The sequence below is a fragment of the Aedes albopictus genome, chromosome 2 (genome assembly GCF_035046485.1).
Source record: "Aedes albopictus strain Foshan chromosome 2, AalbF5, whole genome shotgun sequence".
NCBI classification, from domain to species: Eukaryota; Metazoa; Arthropoda; class Insecta; order Diptera; family Culicidae; genus Aedes; species Aedes albopictus.
In genome coordinates, this window is record NC_085137.1 from 287,208,680 (window position 1) to 287,226,211 (window position 17,532).

General features: G+C 39.8%; 1 protein-coding gene across 3 annotated transcripts in view; it reads right to left on the minus strand.

The window, feature by feature from the left end:
• The window catches only part of LOC109411130 (FMRFamide-related peptides), a 64,511-nt gene that overhangs the window by 27,258 nt on the left and 19,721 nt on the right, over positions 1 to 17,532 (minus strand). Inside the window, exon 1 of one of the 3 annotated variants that reach the window (XM_029872910.2) lies at positions 1,059 to 1,488. The exons of 1 other annotated variant lie outside the window; for it this stretch is intronic. In XM_029872910.2, the coding sequence (XP_029728770.2) occupies positions 1,059 to 1,083 (25 nt within the window). In that variant the 5' untranslated portion in view covers positions 1,084 to 1,488. Of the gene's footprint in view, positions 1 to 1,058; positions 1,489 to 17,532 lie in introns of those variants that run through there. One more of the 3 variants, XM_029872911.2, reaches the window with a different exon arrangement.

A 17,532-nucleotide genomic window follows, 5' to 3' on the forward strand; every position in this document is an offset into this window, starting at 1 on the left:
TTGGAAATATACTTACGGATTTTGGTAAAATTGTAACGTAATATCAAATGCAGACTATTGGTGATTTACAAAACATCGAAAGTTCTGTGTATCTCAGAATGATCAGAACTTTGTCTCCAGAGGAACTTTAAATATCATTTAACGTATGCTATTTGTTTTGAATGAGCTCTAATATTACAGTAGTGTTTCGCCAACATAGGGTGATTTTCTGCACGGAAAATCAATCATAGGATCGAACTCAGTACCTCCTGGAAGCACACTTACCCTTATTGTACAAGATAATTTTGCACGGTGGTAATGCGTTAATGCTTAATCAACTGATTATCAAAACTGTCTCCATGGCGATCAACCGTACAGTAGTTCAAAAAATAGTCTTATCACTTATCTGTAAATCGTTACATTTTTCACAGATTTCCTGTACATTTGAATGATTTCAAAAGCTTTCGGTGACTTTGTCGATTTAATCGTTTTTCTCCAGTGGTTTTATCTTAGAAGGGAATATTTTATTTTATTGGTAACAGATCAATTTTGGCGAATTTTGTTTGCATCATACTCATTGTGGGTGTGAAAAGCTTTGTTAGATATTGACTATAAAAGGCCGATAACTCAAATCAATACAGTTTATAACTATAAATGCTAATATCCTTCTCCAAGGAATCTAGAGCTTAAAAAAAACTGTATGAAGGTACAAATTTTATTCGCTGGAAAGTTATAGGATTTTTATAATTCGTATGATTTAGTTTGGTAAGGTAATTTTTTTTTGAAAACATGCTCAAAACACTCATGTGTGAAACTCTAACACCTTTTCATTTTGAGATATGAAAGCTTACACCAAGAAACATCTCATACGTTTCATCCAATTAGGTTTTGATGAAGATTACCAACACTGTTTCTTGTGCATTTGATTCATAATTATGATAAATTATCACTTTTGTTAAGTGTTTAGCACAGATTGTCATCTAACGTTATAATTATAGTTTTCAGTCCATTGACTTGTTTCATCAACTATTGTATCGCATGATTGTTTCTAACCAAAAATAGCATTAAGTAGTAGGTACCGCTTATTTTACTCCTGAGCAGCATTTCCTACGAGAGGACATTGAAGCAGCATAATCACCAACAGATCACCAAAACACATTCCCAATACACATTGAATGATTCATAAGCAAATTACATTTATGTATGATGTAACATGGTGCATCCGGAGCTGCTAGATTCCACTAAGAACTACACTTGCTGTTGCACACGAAACGAAGCACATGGATCGGGCTAGACTGGCACCCGTTCGTTTAGTATATCCTACTACTGGAAAACCACGTTGGGAACTGAGCACACTTGTCGCGATAACGCCTGATGTCACTGCTCCTGGTCGAGTCCGTTGCTGTTTGTAGCACGCTTGACGGGACTGGTTGGAGTCCACTAGTCTACTGGTTCCACTGAACCATTTTCGATGCCATCCGTCTTAAAAATGTGGCGGCAAAGCTACGCTACATAAGTTTATGTAGCCTTTTTCGTCCTTCCCACCAGGCAGAGTAAGTGGTGAGTGTGTACCCATACAAGCACACCCATTCAGAAGATAGGACATCGATGCGCGGAGGCGAACGATATCTTTATCTCATACAGTCAGTGCGTGGGATTGCCAGCTTCCGGAATCGTTCTAAAATGCTTATTAACGTATTTTAGAAACATTGAAATGTTTTTGGCAATGATAAATTACTTATTCCTGTTACTAAAACTAATTTTGTTGAAATGCATTCATTCAAGTGGTCAATTGGCAACATATGAAACAACAATTTTATAATGATTTCCATTCATCAAGCTACTTTAATGATCAAAAATTATCGAAAGTGCAATTTCTTTTTAAAAAATTATTTAATAATAAAAGTGGTGCCAAATTGACTGCACCTTGTTTTTGTGAGCTGGTTCAGTTGGATAACTAGCCCATAGCTAGAGCCAGAGTGGGCGAATAATGAGACATTTCAATTAAGGACAAACGTGCCAGCAGTCCCTTAACGAGAAAATGAAACTTAGTTAGTTCTTTTGAAATAGGCACCATAAATGTGTCCAGAACGTCGGATGAAAACATAAAATCTGTTTTAACCATAATAGACTGAAGCCATTACCGATTCATTTCTGCAGAGTAGTCGGCAAAATATTTCCATGAGATCGCAGCTAATAGTCATGTACAGGGGGTGGCCAAAATGTTTGGGATAGGACACTTTTTTTTCTCACAAAGAAGTTCAAAACGCTGTTACCTTTTCATAGAGTGCGTCAAAAATTCTCAAATTTTGACTGTTTGTTGACCTACTATATGTGCATCATTGGTACAATTTTGAGCTCTATTTATTAATTATTCGCTAGCCTAGATTTTTTTCGTATAACACTATTTTTTAGACAATTTATTTTTGAACTGTCATATCTCGGAAACCAGTGAACCGAATTTAATTAACTTTTGAAAGTTTATCAACAATACATTGGTGCTTCTCATGTCATAAAAACATAGGTACTTTTTCAACGTTGAAAAAAGTTATCATGGATTGAAACTTTTGGGACCTTTCTCGAAAAAATGTATTTTTTTACATCAATGTCATTAAATTTTAGTGTTGATATCCAAAGATATTCTTGTTCTGTTAGAGCCAATTTGGATTGAAAGAATAACATATTTGGTAATTTTTATATGATATTGTAAATTTGACTTATTTTCCTCTATATGGATCAAAATGTCTAACCGGTATAACGTTATTCATCGTAAGAAAATATTACATTTTATAGCGTCGTATCAAGTATCACTATATTGTTGATAAACGTTAATAATTGCATTCAATTCGGTTCACTGGTTTCCGAGATATGACAGTTCAAAAATTAGTTATCTTCTAACGGTTCTATCTTCGCGAAAAATTAACCAATCGAGCTCAAATTTGTACCAATCATGCACATATAATAGGTGAACAAACAGTCAAAATTTGAGAATTTTTGATGCACTCTATGAAAAGTTGCAGCATGTTGAACATTTTTGTGAAAGAAAAAAAGTAGTCTATCCCAAACATTTTGGCCATCCCCTGTACATGGGACACGCTTGTATGCAAAAAAAATCCCTGCTCCAGTCAACTCATATGAACTATGCAAAATTTCTGCGCAATTGGTGAAACGATGAAAGTTTGCATAGGATTTACTATGGGAAATGATTTGCGGAAAAAATCACCCCTTGTCTCCTTATTTCAAATCAAATCGACCAAACGCTCCTTGTCGAAAATTCATCCATGAATCATTCCTTCAAAGACCACAAAAACGATTAGATGTTAGTGAGAAAAGCTATTCAGCGGTAAAGTTCCGGGGTTTTCCACAGTTACCGAATTCCAACCATTAACTGCTGTGCGGGAAAACTCCATCCGTCCGACAATCATTGTTCGATGAAACAACACTGGACGAAAAATCGGCAATTATTGAGTCTTTGAGGAAGGTCCTAAGTGAGACCGAAACGTCGGACAAGATTAAATAGTTGCATTTGAATTTTGTCAAGACTTAAAGGACCATTTTCAAGCTAAAATCTATCGCAGTCGAATCCAAAAAGTAAGTGATATCGAGAAATCATGAAAATTCCCTTACGTATTTGGACAGCCCCTAACTTCTCAGTTCGCATTATATCGGGATTCATTGATCTATGTATTGCCCAGAACCGAATTGATGTAGTTAAGGCGCGTCGATTTTGGAAACATCGGTTGCCTTTGGCGCCTCAGTTTCTCAATCCTCTATGCGGCTTCGCCGCATGAGTCTGCCAATACTTTTAACTAGGGTCTTGTACCATTTGGGCAGTTGTACCTATTTTGGGCACTTGCCGCTATAACTGAGCCAATTTCAAACCGATTGATTGGAAATTTTGTATAGAGTTAGGCACGTACAGTTTCTAACTCTGTACGAGAAATCAAATCAATCGGTTTGAAATTGACTTAGTTATAGCGACAAGTGCCCAAAATAGGTACACCTGCCCAAATGGCACAATACCCTATATAGAAATGCATTTACATTAATTACTCGTTGTTTCGTATTTATTGCTAAATTTTAAATTGCTTTTTTGATTTTTACAATTGTGAATTTTTGAATTTGTTACGGAAAAGTCGGATTTATTTATGGAAAAATTAAACTATTTTGGTAGCATGGTAAAGGCTGGGTATGCTGCGCAATACAGATCGCATTGTGATATACTAGCCTCTGCCCAGCAACTCCTATCCCTACCTCCTCGTGGTACCGGCCGGAAACTACGAGCAACCTTAGGGAAGATCGGGTAACCAACCCCGGTGGGAACTTTGGTCGTAGGCTAACTGGAAGGGGGGGGGGGGGGGGGGTTTGCTTCTGCAAATCTGAGCGTCCGTTCTCCAGGAGGAGCGGCTCACAACAGCGTCTGATTCCCATGTTAGGGGCAGCTGATCAACGTCCGAGTGCCAGGGAAGGACTCTAAGCTCAACTGTGCACTATGGTCCTCCGAAAAGTAGGGGTTCGGTGTCAGGAAAATCAGCAACAGAATAATACGAACCTGTCGCGAATCGAGGAACGGTTCACTGAATATGTTTACGGAATTTCTCCGCAATTCACCTATCCGGCAAGCTGTTCACAACCCGACACAACCGTCCACACATACACATCAATGTTTAGACTGATTTCTTGGACAAGCGCGAGCACAAGCTTATCTGCGGCTAACCAAAATCTGCCAACTTGTACCCCACTGAATTAAATTATCAGTTAATATTTTATTCCATGACATCTTATTCCTACAGAACCGAGACCAACGGCAACGACACCAGCGAACAAAAAGGACTTGCGATTGGAAGCTCGGTACGTGAAACTGCCGATCTCTCAACTTCATTGGGAGCACCCGCATACTCGCCGATCTACTGAAGGACCGCGGGTTCGGCATCGTAGCGCTGCAGGAGGTGTGTTGGACAGGATCCATGGTGCGAACGTTTAGAGGAAATCATACCATCTACCAGAGCTGCGGCAACACACGCGAGCTGGGAACAGCTGTCATCGTGATGGGTGATATGCAGAGGCGCGTGATCGGTTGGTGGCCAATCGACGAAAGAATGTGTAGGTTGAGGATCAAGGGCCGATTCTTCAACTTCAACATAATAAATGTACACAGCCCACACTCCGGAAGCACTGATGATGACAATAACGCATTTTACGCGCAGCTCGAACGCGAGTACGACTGCTGCCCAAGCCACGACATCAAGATCATCAAGAGATTGAAACGCTCAGGTAGGCCAGAAGGAGGAATTCAAACCGACGATTGGAAAGTTCAGCACCCACCTGCAGACGAACGAAAACGGCCTACGACTCATTGATTTTGCCGCCTCCAAAAACATGGTCTTACGTAGCACCTTTTTCCAACACAGCCTCCGTTATCGTTACACCTTGAGATCACACAGCAGACGGAATCTGAAATCGACCACGTTCTGATTGACGGACGGCACTTCTCTGACATTATCGACGTCAGGACATATCGTGGTGCCAACATCGACTCCGACCACTATCTGGTGATGGTCAAACTGCGCTCAAAATTTTCCGTCATCGACAATGTACGGTACCGACGCACTAAGGGGATTCAGGTGGCCAAAAATCGAAAATTGACTTTATTCAATTTGAGATTCAGGTTCGGTAGTTGGAAGTTGACCACTTGGACCAGTAAACCCTAGAATATTAGTTTGCTAATCCCTATACTTATCGAGATATTGGCAGCAGCATGAGAACATTGCTAATTTTTGGTAACATTAATGAAATGTTCAACTGAGCATATCTTTGGCTTGAATGTTAAACGCCAAACTTTTAAAGCAGTTTCTAAAAGCTTGCTTATAAATCTTTAGAATGACGTATCAGACGTAGAAATGTTGATTGTAAAACTATTCAATGATGCCACATCAAAAAATTTAAAATTTTCCCGTACAAACCATTCTATACAAAAAAAGTTTCGCTGAGTTTCGCTTCGGGACTACTTCTATGCCTTTATTTAGGATCCCTGGTAGGCTTTGATTATAATCGATCGAGAACAGTTATGGCAGATTATGCACGAATACGGATTCCCGGATAAACTGATACGATTGATCAAGGCGACGATGGTTCGAGTGATGTGCGTAGTTCGAGTATCAGGGACACTCTCGAGTCCCTTCAAATCTCGCAGAGAGTTACGGCAAGGTGATGGTCTTTCGTGCTTGCTGTTCAACATTGCGTTAGAGGGTGAATAAGGAGAGCGGGGATTAACACGAGTGGTATGATTTTCACGAAGTCCGTTCAGCTGCTTGGTTTCGCTGATTATATTGATATTATTGCTCGTAAATTTGAGACGATGGCGGAAACGTACATCTGATTAAAGAGTGAACCCACCCAAGTAACATAATTAATTTTATAATGCTTTTGAAGTATTCTTCAACACCTGTTCTTTAAAACTATGCATAAACCAAACTGCTCTGCAACACGACATCAACTCAACCATAAACCCGCCATAAGACCAAAGAGGCCCATCCTAAGATACTCTTGGAGAGTTGTTTTTAAATTTCTCTTAAAACTTTTTGTACTTCCCAAGTTGTCCTCAAGGCGAATTGCTCTCTCCTTGTATAATTCTTCAAGTGCACGATAAAACGATAATAAATTTGTCAGTGTTGTTGCTGATGCAGCTTTTATGTCGACAGAAAAGTTTGGTGAATTAAATTGAAATTAAAAACACAATGAAAATGACACATTATTGTAATCGGGATTAATTTATTACACAAATTGGAAATATTTCCGTGGTGTAACAAGGATGCCAAATGCCAAGCGAAATTCATCGTATATATATTGCAAGATACTTCCAAAAATTGCAACGCGCTTCCATTATAACGCACTAATAAAATATTTAAAAATATTATTCCTGGTCATGCAAACATTGCTCATGAGTTTTCTCAACATGGCTTCCATTGAAATCTAGGCCGGTGGTCGGTCCATCATCGATGGTTTTAATCAACATCACCATAAGATCGTCTTAAATTTCTTTCAACTCATGCCAGAGCTAAAAGCATAACTCAAGAATACTAGGATTTATAACGTTCTCAATGCAGCCAAGTTGGCCTCCATCCAGAACGCCTTAAATTTATTTCATCTTATGCAAGGGTAAGAAGTATTACTCAAGAGTACTCTGGTTTATAACGTTCTTGATATAGGTTTATGCAAACTCCGCCAAGAACGTCATAAAACATGTACGCCAAATTGTAAACAAACAATAAATTATCGCACCGCGGTGGATTTTGTGAATCTCGTCCGATGAATTTATTTATCAGTCCGGTACCGTTGCCAACCAGGCAGACCTTTTTCGATAGCCGGCCTTGATGCGGTGCAGTGCCTCATTACTCCGGTCAGCCCTTTCAACAGGTAAGTAGGGTAATTCGCTAATTGTTGAACACTACCCAAATGTTGAACAGTTTCTGAATATTTTATTATAAATCTTTCTTAAGTAATTTTCATCCAACGTAAACGTATGATGTAGATGCATATACATGTGGGTCACGATATTGCTCTAATTAATTTACAAAATTATACATATTTTATGTCAAAAAAATTGATTGAAAATTTAGTACCGCTGATGACACGAAAACTACACGATTCTTAAGATTAATGTTAAGAAATTGCTGTTACGAAATAAGCTTTGCGGGCAAATCAACCACAAATATCAAAGGCACACCATAGTTACAAGAACTGGAAGGATGTCCTTAACAGTTTAACATTGTTTAAAATCACATTTTCATTGTAATTTAATTTGAAAAAAATATTTTTCTTATCACACTATCATTATGCATCCATGATCTAATTGTTGAACACTGGCATAATCTACGATGTTAGCATGACTGCTAGAATTTTTTTTCACTTTACCTAACCGTGCATTTCATGGGGTTTCAAGGGCGTTCCAGGGATGTTCTAGGGGTGTTCCAGTGGGCTTCAGAAAGATTCCAGTGGTTTTCAATGGGTTTCAAAGGCATTCCAGAGTTGTTCAAGAGGAATTCAGAGTGTTAAGGGGGTCCCAGGAGTATTTCAAGGCGTTCCAGGAGGTTCAGGAGCAACCCACGTGTTTTCAAGGGATTTCAGGGTAGTTCAACGAGTGTTCTTGGGGGTTGAGTGGGTCCCATGGGTTTCCAGAAGTATTACAGGGGATTTTAAAGGCATACTTTTCTTATGTCGTTTTCGCTTCTAATCAAATCTTTTCAGCCATTTTTGCTTCTAGGCATGTTTAAAACGATTTCTGTCCACTGTCGTGCACTAGAGCTCTCTTCAAATGAGTGATTCCTTGTCATTTAAATGAATTGTCACTAGCTCGAACTAGCTGGGCACAAAACACGAAAAACCCGGAAAAAATCCGCCAGAGTGAAAAAATATCGGATGTCGGGTCAAAGTCGGGTCAAATTTTATAAAATGTTGGACCACTGTTGGACTCACATCGCATAACTGTTGGGTCTATGTTGGGTTTAGTGGCCAAAATAAAAACAATGAATGATAGGTTGATGTCGGGTTATACGTCATCAATTACGAACAAAGCTTCAACCGTGCAACAATTGGCGAGAACCGTCCAACATTAGGATGAGCTAGCTTAAGGAAGCGTTCAACATTTGGGTTACAGACTTCCCGTACAAATGTTCTATTTTCTCTTAGAAAATGGAATTTAAGGGAATACAAATTCAATGGGCATTATAAGGGATGAGTAGATCTAGACGTTCACTGGATATTTTTCAACTAAAGTGCAATTATGCACAGAAAAACGAATGAAAACCAAAATGCCAGTACTAATCGTTCAACAATTGGCGAATTACCCTAGTTGTTGATTTTGAAGATCGATGATTGGAACCCCGATTGCACGGGAAACGACGTCCTAGATGACCATACTTACCTCATTTCGAATGCTGCAACCGGAGGAACTTGGAACTGTACCGCGTTGTGGTTGGGTTTCCGGGTAGGTGTTCTTGATTGGCAGCAATAATGGAACGATGAGAATCAAAATCTGATGCTTGAGTTTTTTCTTGTATTTTTCATGTACCAAACTGTTCTTATGCGAGAACAGTTACTCTTGATCAAGAACGGATGATTGAAGATAACTACAAGAACCTTATAAAACTGAAAATAAGTTCAACAGTTCTTGTTGTGTTTATGGTTTTATGAACTGAACCTCAAGTATTCTTGGAGGTGTTTTTAAAACCACATATTCACGAAGAATAGTTGTGCTCAGCTGAGACTCCGATAAGATCAACTAGAATATGGAATGTTCCGATAAAACTATCATAAAAACAAATAAAACCAAATAGAATTAAGATTGTTACTTGGGCAGGCGGATCGGATTAGTCATTAATGTGTCGAAGACAAAGTACATGATGGCAAAGGGCTCCAGGGAGGAATCACCGCGCCCGCCACCCCGAATTTATATCGACGGTGATGAAATCGAGGCGATTGAAGAATTCGTGTACTTGGGCTCACTGGTGACTCCCGACAACGACACCAGCAAAGAAATTCAGAGGCGCATTGTGGCAGGAAATCGTGCTTACTTTGGACTCCGCAAAACTCTACGATCAAATAAAGTTCGCTGTAACACGAAGTTAACCATCTACAAAACACTGATTAGACCGGTCGTCCTCTATGGGCACGAAACATGGACCCTACGTGCAGAGGACCAACGCGCCCTTGGAGTTTTCGAACGGAAGGTGTTGCATACCATCTACGGCGGAGTGCAGATGGAAGACGGGACTTGGAGAAGGCGAATGAACCACGAGCTGCATCAGCTGCTAAGAGAACCAACCATCGTCCATACCGCGAAAATCGGGAGGCTACAGTGGGCGGGTCACGTCATCAGTATGTCGGATAGCAACCCGACTGGTTCTCGAGAATCATCCGACCGGTACAAGAAAACGTGGAGCGCAGCGAGCTAGGTGGGTCGACCAAGTGGAGGACGATCTGCGGACCCTACGCAGAGTGCGGAACTGGAGACAAACTGCCGTGGACCGAGTGGAATGGAGGCGGCTACTATGTACAGCAGAGGCCACCCCGGCCTTAGCCTGATTGGTAAGTAAGGTAAGGGAGGCATTGAAATCAAATTTGGCTGCTACTAGCTGCTATTCTGCAATTCCAATCATGTTGTCGGCAATGATTGAGATATTGCTACATAAAATCACCCTATTGGACATTAAATACCTCTGAAGAAACATTTGGTCGTCATGGCCACTTTTATCGGTAGATCAATCATAGTGCAGTTCGAATCTGGTCTTGGATCTCCTAACGAAGCGTGTTTTTACGAATTGGAATCAATTTTGTACATAGGAACATAAATCCGTAAAAGCCTAAAAGTATGCAATGCCCTTGTAATTTCATGCTTTTTGAAACTGTCGTGTTGAAACAGCCTGTTCAACATGTTTTTCATATTTTTCAGGCATAAACCCTACAGTACGAATAGGAGCAAGACATTATAAAATTGATGCGAAAATATTTTTGGCCACCTGTTTGTATGGAGCCGCCCCATAGTGCGACGTCCGCCACGGTACAACCTAGAGCGACTAAAACAACTGGATGTCGCCTCAGCATACGCGCAGAGTCTCGAGACCGCGTTGCCAGACGCTCTAGAGGACTGCTGGAGTACAGTGAAAGCAGCCATCAACGACGCAGCCGAGAGCATCATCGGGTGCGTGGAACGGAATCGACGAAACGAATGGTTCAACGAAGAGTGCAGAACGGGTTTGAAAGAGAAGAACGCAGCACGGGCGGTAATGCTGCTGCAAGGGACCCGACAGAACGTGGAACGTTACAAACAGAAGCGGAAACAGCAGACCCGCCTCCTTCGGGAGAAAAAGCGCCGTCTGGGAGAAGCGGAGTACGCAGAAATGGAACTGCTGTGCCGTTCCCAAGAAACACAGAAGTTCTGCCAGAAGCTCAACGCTCAACAGCTTCGTGCCGCGAGCTGAAATGTGCAGGGATAAAGACGGAGGCTTCTTGGCGGACGCACGTGAGCTGATCGAAAGGCGGAAACAGCACTTCGATCTGTACCTGAATGGCGTGGAGAACGTAGGCACGGGAGACCACGGCAATGGAGGAAACGACGATGCCAGTGCAGCGGAGGACGAAAATTAACCAACTCCCACGCTGAGGGAAGTTAAGGAAGTCATTCATCAGATCGAAACCAATAAAGCAGCTGGTAAGGATGGTATCGCCGCTGAACTCATCAAGATGGGCCCGGAAAAGTTGGCCACCTGTCTGCATCGGCTGATAGTCAGGATCTGGGAAACCGAACAGCTACCGGAGGAGTGGAAGGAAGGGGTAATCTGCCCCATTCACAAGAAAGGCGACCATTTGGAATGTGAGAACTTCAGAGCGATCACTATTTTGATTGCTGCCTACAAGGTGCTATCCCAGATCATCTTCCGTCGTCTGTAACCTAAAACAAATGAGTTCGTGGGAAGTTATCAAGCTGGCTTCATCGACGGCCGGTCGACAACGGACCAGATCTTCACCGTACGGCAAATCCTCCAGAAATGCCGTGAATACCAGGTCTCAACGCATCACCTGTTCATCGACTTCAAAGCAGCATACGACAGTATCGAACGCGCAGAGCTATGGATAATCATGGACGAAAACGGCTTATCTAGAAAGCTAACTAGACTGATTAAAGCAACGATGGACGGTATGCAAAACTGCGTAAGGGTTTCGGGTGAACTATCCAGTTCATTCGAATCTCGCCGGGGACTGGGACAAGGTGATGGACTGTCATGCCTACTCTTCAACATCGCTCTGGAAGGTGTGATGTGACGAGTCGAGCTCAACAGCCGAGGAACGATTTTCACAAAATCCGGCCAAGTTGTGTGCTTTGCAGACGACATGGACATTATCGCCAGAACAATTGGAAAGGTGGCAGAGCTGTACACCCGCCTGAAACGCGAAGCAGCAAAGGTCTGGACTGGTGGTGTATGCCTCAAAAACAAAGTACATACTGGTAGGCGGAACCGAACATGACCGGATCCGTCTGGGTAGTAATGTTACGATAGACGGGGATACGTTCGAGATGGTGGAGGAATTCGTCAACTTCGGATCCTTACTGACGGCTGACAACAACGTGAGTCGTGAATTTCGAAGGCGCATCATCAGTGGAAGTCGGGCCTTCTACGGGCTCCAGAAGAAGCTGCGGTCTAAAAAGATTCACCCACGCACCAAATGCACCATGTACACAACGCTAATAAGATCGGTGGTCCTCTACGGACACGAGACATGGACCATGCTCGAGGAGGACCTGCAAGCACTCGGATTTTTTCGAGCGACGCGTGTTAAGGATGATCTTCGGCGCAGAGCGTTTATGATTAATCATAAATTTAATCATGATCAATGATTAATGATTAAGTTTAATCAAAAATCATTAATCATAATCACAAAAAAAATCTCATTTAATCATTAATCATTAATCTTAATCACACTGATTTCACAATTTAATCATTAATCAGTAATCATAATCATAAGAAAAAACATTATTCGATCATTTATCATTCATCACCATAAATGATTCACCATATAAAATATATGATCCAATTTGAATTGGTTCAAATACTGTTCTAAATAATATAATTTATGATTCTTTTCTTAAAAATTTTCCAGATAGTGTTACCTTTTACTTTTGGAACTTCAAAAATATTTTGAACAACAAATATATTTTAATTATTTCCAGTTTTGTTGTGATTGATTAATCATGATTTTTAATCAATGAGCCATTTTTAATCATTAATCATAATCAATAATCACAGTTAAAATTAATTTTAATCATTAATCATAATCATTAATCATTCCAAAAATCAAATTGATCATTAATCATTATCAATAATCACCGAAATTGGAAATTTAATCATCAATGATTAATCATGATTAAAATTTTTGTTAATCATGAACGCTCTGCTTCGGCGGTGTGCAGGAGAACGGTGTGTGACGGAGAAGGATGAACCACGAGCTCGCTGCACTTTACGGCTATCCCTACATCCAGAAGGTGGCCAAAGCCGGAAGGATGCGATGGGCAGGGCATGTTACAAGAATGCCGGACAACAACCCTTCAAAGTTGCTGTTTGTGACAGATCCGGTTGGCACAAGAAGGCGTAGAGCGCAGAAAAAACGATGGGCGGATCAGGTGGAACGTGGCTTGGCGAGCATCGGGCGTGACCGAGGATGGAGATGGTCGAACTGTGTATTATGGAGAAATATTATTGATTCAGTTTTATCTTGAATTTGATGTTATACTAAATAAATAAAAAAATGAATGGTGGAAAAAATTTAGATATTTATTGCAATTGTTGAATCATTCGTGGAAACTTCGACACTTTTTTGCTCAAAAATCAATTGTTTATGGGAAATATTGATTTATTTATGCAATTTTTGTTTTGTTTATGTATATGCTCCCACCTCTACTTCTTTGTTGGCAATTTCTGAATTCGTTATAGAAAATTGTCACTTTTATAAAAGTCGTTTATATTTTAGTCAATCTGCATCGATTATTTTCAACTAGGGTGCGGGCACCGGTTTTGGCCAGTCTAAGGGAAATCATTTTTATAAAAATAACCAATAATCCAATGAAAACTACCAATGTGTCAAATGAAAGGTTTCGATCTATACTTTATTAGAAAAATGCAGAAATCAATCTTATACTTGATTTTTGTATTAAAAGTGGCACTGGCCAAAATAGAAGCATTGCCGCAGTTTTGGCCATATTCTCAGCTTTGGTTTCTATTTTGGCCAATCACGTGTATTTCTTATGGGAGTGGCCAAATTAGAAGCACCCTGGCCAAAATATATATATGGGAGCTGATTGTTTAAGGAAAATTATTTTTTTTTCTTCAAGTTTTAAATTAAAATGTATGGTTTCCACACCTGTAATCATTATATTATATTAGAATCCACTAGTAAAAAATAAATTTATGTCGATTTAGATCGTAACAGGCTGAATACTGCACTATGACCAAAACTCCGGGCTGGCCAAAACTGAAGCTTCTACCCTAGGTATGGTATGATATTTGAAACCTGAAATGGAATTTCGAGGTAAACAAAATAATGAAGCTGTCGAAAGGAGCCATTGAAGGTAAATTTATGAATATGAGTATTAAAATTTCCTAAACAAATTTCAAAACATATGAACAGGTCAACCTAAATTAATTGTTTTAAAATCTTGTTTTGTTTTAAGTTTCAAATTGATTTGCATCTACATTTACACTTCAACTTCGTTTTACGTCCATCGTTAGCTGAACGAGAAAAAATCTTACCAACAAGGTTATGAGCAAACTTCATATTTTTATAATTTTGTACAATTCCACCGATTGTGAAGATGTTTCATAAAATATAGAAGTGTAAGGTTTGCTTATTGTCTCGGTGTTGGAAATTTTTTTCGCTCGGCCAACAATGGACGTAAAAAATAAAGGACGAGGTGTAATTATAGACCACCTTCTTATATTGACAATAATATTGCAATGTGATCGGAGCTCTTCTCCAATAGTTTACTAAAATACATGAATTCCTAGCTTCACCCAATAACGCAGATCATGATGACGAAATGCGTTCCTGCTTTCCATTCAATGACGGTCATGTTTTCAGCCAGAATCCTAGGCTCCTAGCGTCTCATGTGGTCGTGTCTGGTGTGTTGTGAAAATTCATTCATTCGTTTTCTCATATCCTTCCCATTGCCCCCGTAGTTTCTCTTGTTGCAAATGTTGCCAAAAAAAAGTCGACACAGCACCAGCACTGAAATACGACCCGCGTGTCTTTTTCTTTCGGGCCATGGCTAGTTGCCAATGTGCGTGGTTGGTCGTAGCCAAACGTGGATTGTAGTTCCTAGATACGACTGGATATGCGGAAAACACTTCGTGTGCGGTGGCTGAGAAGTTTTCCGCCGCCCAGCTCGGATTGAATCTAAAGGAGGAAAATCACGGTCACTAACGGTAGATTGCATTCAAGGGTATATAAACATGTAGCGGAAGGAAGCTGAACATTTTACGGACCGTTGCTAATAGAAAAGAGCATGGTAAAATCAAGCTGAATATTTATTATGATAAAAGGCATACAAATGCAAATTATTCTTATTATTGATCATATGTGTAAGCATGCATTTTAAATATCCAAGGTACCAACAATGTCGAAATGTTTCTTGGGTGGAATTTTAAAATATCAAATTACACAAATGCTAAAGAACTAAAGCTCCTTGCACAATTCAAGACATATGGAGTCGCCGAAAACAATAACAAAATGAGTTATTGGTTTACCAAGGATGACTGCTTGAGGTATTGTTATTTTATTCCCAAATCACTATTGGTCGTCTTTTATTGTTTAGGTGTTTTCACCTGATATCCGAAGAAAGCACACAAGATGATATCAAGGCATTTTATCCCTTATATAGAGATACTTGATATCTTTAGTCACATTGTAAGTAATTGAAGTTTACTTGCTTGAATATTGCAGCTATTTACAGCTATTTTTTCTGTTATTGAGCTTGAAAACTGGGATCATCAGAAAGGGTTGGATTATAGGGAATTGTCACCAACAATGTACATACAGTGACCCCACAATTTATGAATCGGTAAAATTGCCCACAGTTTATGGATCACTCATTTGATCAACATGGTGATTCATAAATAGTGTACAAAATTAAGGTGATTCATCGGTGTGGGGTCACTGTAGATTGACGGCAATTTGTAATCCGCCTTGTGTGTTGTTTTTAATAAGCTTAACTTTTTGGCGTGGCAAATCAACGGGTAAAGTATCTAGGATGCTCTCGAAAAATTCAGTAAACTGATTCTCCATCATTCAAGTACATATACAGATCCACAATTCATTATAAGCTACCATGCGTCCCCATCGATAAGACCCGAACAGGAATGAAAAGAGAAGATCAGGGACGCTGCTTTTGTTTACGAACAGATTTGTGCGCTAAAAATGTAGGTTCTGAAGTCGGCCAGACAATTTCGAGATTCTATTACTTCTGCCCTTAACTGTTACGGAGCTTAGCGAAAAAAAAATAGAGAAAAGATAATAAGAAACCTAAAAGCTAATACAAACATACGGCCATATTACTGTTCTCATGTTAAAATTTGGTCGACACATTCTCCGACTAATGCATTTAGCTAAATCTTGCAACTTTATATAAAGCTTTCATATATGTACAGCTTTTTAGAAAATTTTCTGCTAAACCGTGTCTCAATTTTCTTCTGACTTATTATTTTTAATAATGAAAATGAAACCACAGAGAACAGACATCCATGTTCAGTTACGAAACTGTGTAAGGAATTTAACGACCATTTAAAATCGACAACACAAGTGGCAACATCGTGGCGCTGCAATCGGTTAATTTCCCATACTAATTTAATTCACCACCTGAAATGTTTCAATTCGCCACTGAATGTGGAAATATGGTGCTTGGTGGCGTTAGTGTTTTCATCGTATCCTTTGCAACCTTGCTCAAGTGAAGATTCAAATATCTACACAACATTCTGAACGGAATTTGTTCTAGCCTGGATGTCTGTTCTCTGTGATGAAACCTAGGCTTCTAAAATTGAACTCAAATTGGCGAGGATACGAGTTTTTACAAATACTATATTTTCGGGTGATTCTATTTTTTCGATCGAAAGTGCATATGATGACAATGCCTTACAGAGGACCACAACAAGTATACGTGATACCAATGAACATGAAGCATGAAGAGATGTAATAAAACTCTCTCTTATTTATAAAATTATGAAACTCTATGCTGCATCTTTGGTGTGCTGTTAATTATGGCTTATTCTAATACCTCATTAAAAGCAATATTAGTTTTAAAATCCAAATAAGAAATAATCTTAGACATTCTTCACGAAACGGTTGCCAGCTGCAGCTGAATATCCTCTCAACATATCCCCCTCGACGGAAATAATAGATGACATCGTTTCGGTTAGCTCACGTCTAGCGCCTGATTTATCATCGGTGAGAGCAGGGTGTTCTATTACCCCTTAATTAAAATGTTTTCCCTTTTCATCGTGGCACCTGAGCGCCGCCGAGTTTGTGAACCGATATTTGACTCCACATAGAACCGCAAAAACTCGCTTAACGTGTGGCACACATTCCGTAACAACGCATGACCAGCCAGCAACAGGCATGCAGTGAGCTAGCTATAGTCGAGCCACCAAAGCCGCACATTTTATAATTGAATCTCAAAGGAGCCAGACTATTGTTTGTCGTTTCGGAAAAAGCATTCGCTGATGATGACGCGACGACAACGCGCTGACCCACTGAGGTGCATAATTTAACCAAACTACAATCATTACTGGGGTGACGACGATGATACAATGTGTAGAACGTTGACATTGTTAGCATGGCTTCTATCTAGCTCTGATTATCAACTTCGATGTTCACGAAGCAAAAATGAACATGTCACGCACTAGAACTTTACATGTGTTTTTTTTTTCTATTCCCAAACGCAACGTCTCACGAGTCCAATCAGCTCGGCACGTAACGTGTATTGATGAATTTGCTGCGCTGACCCGTAAT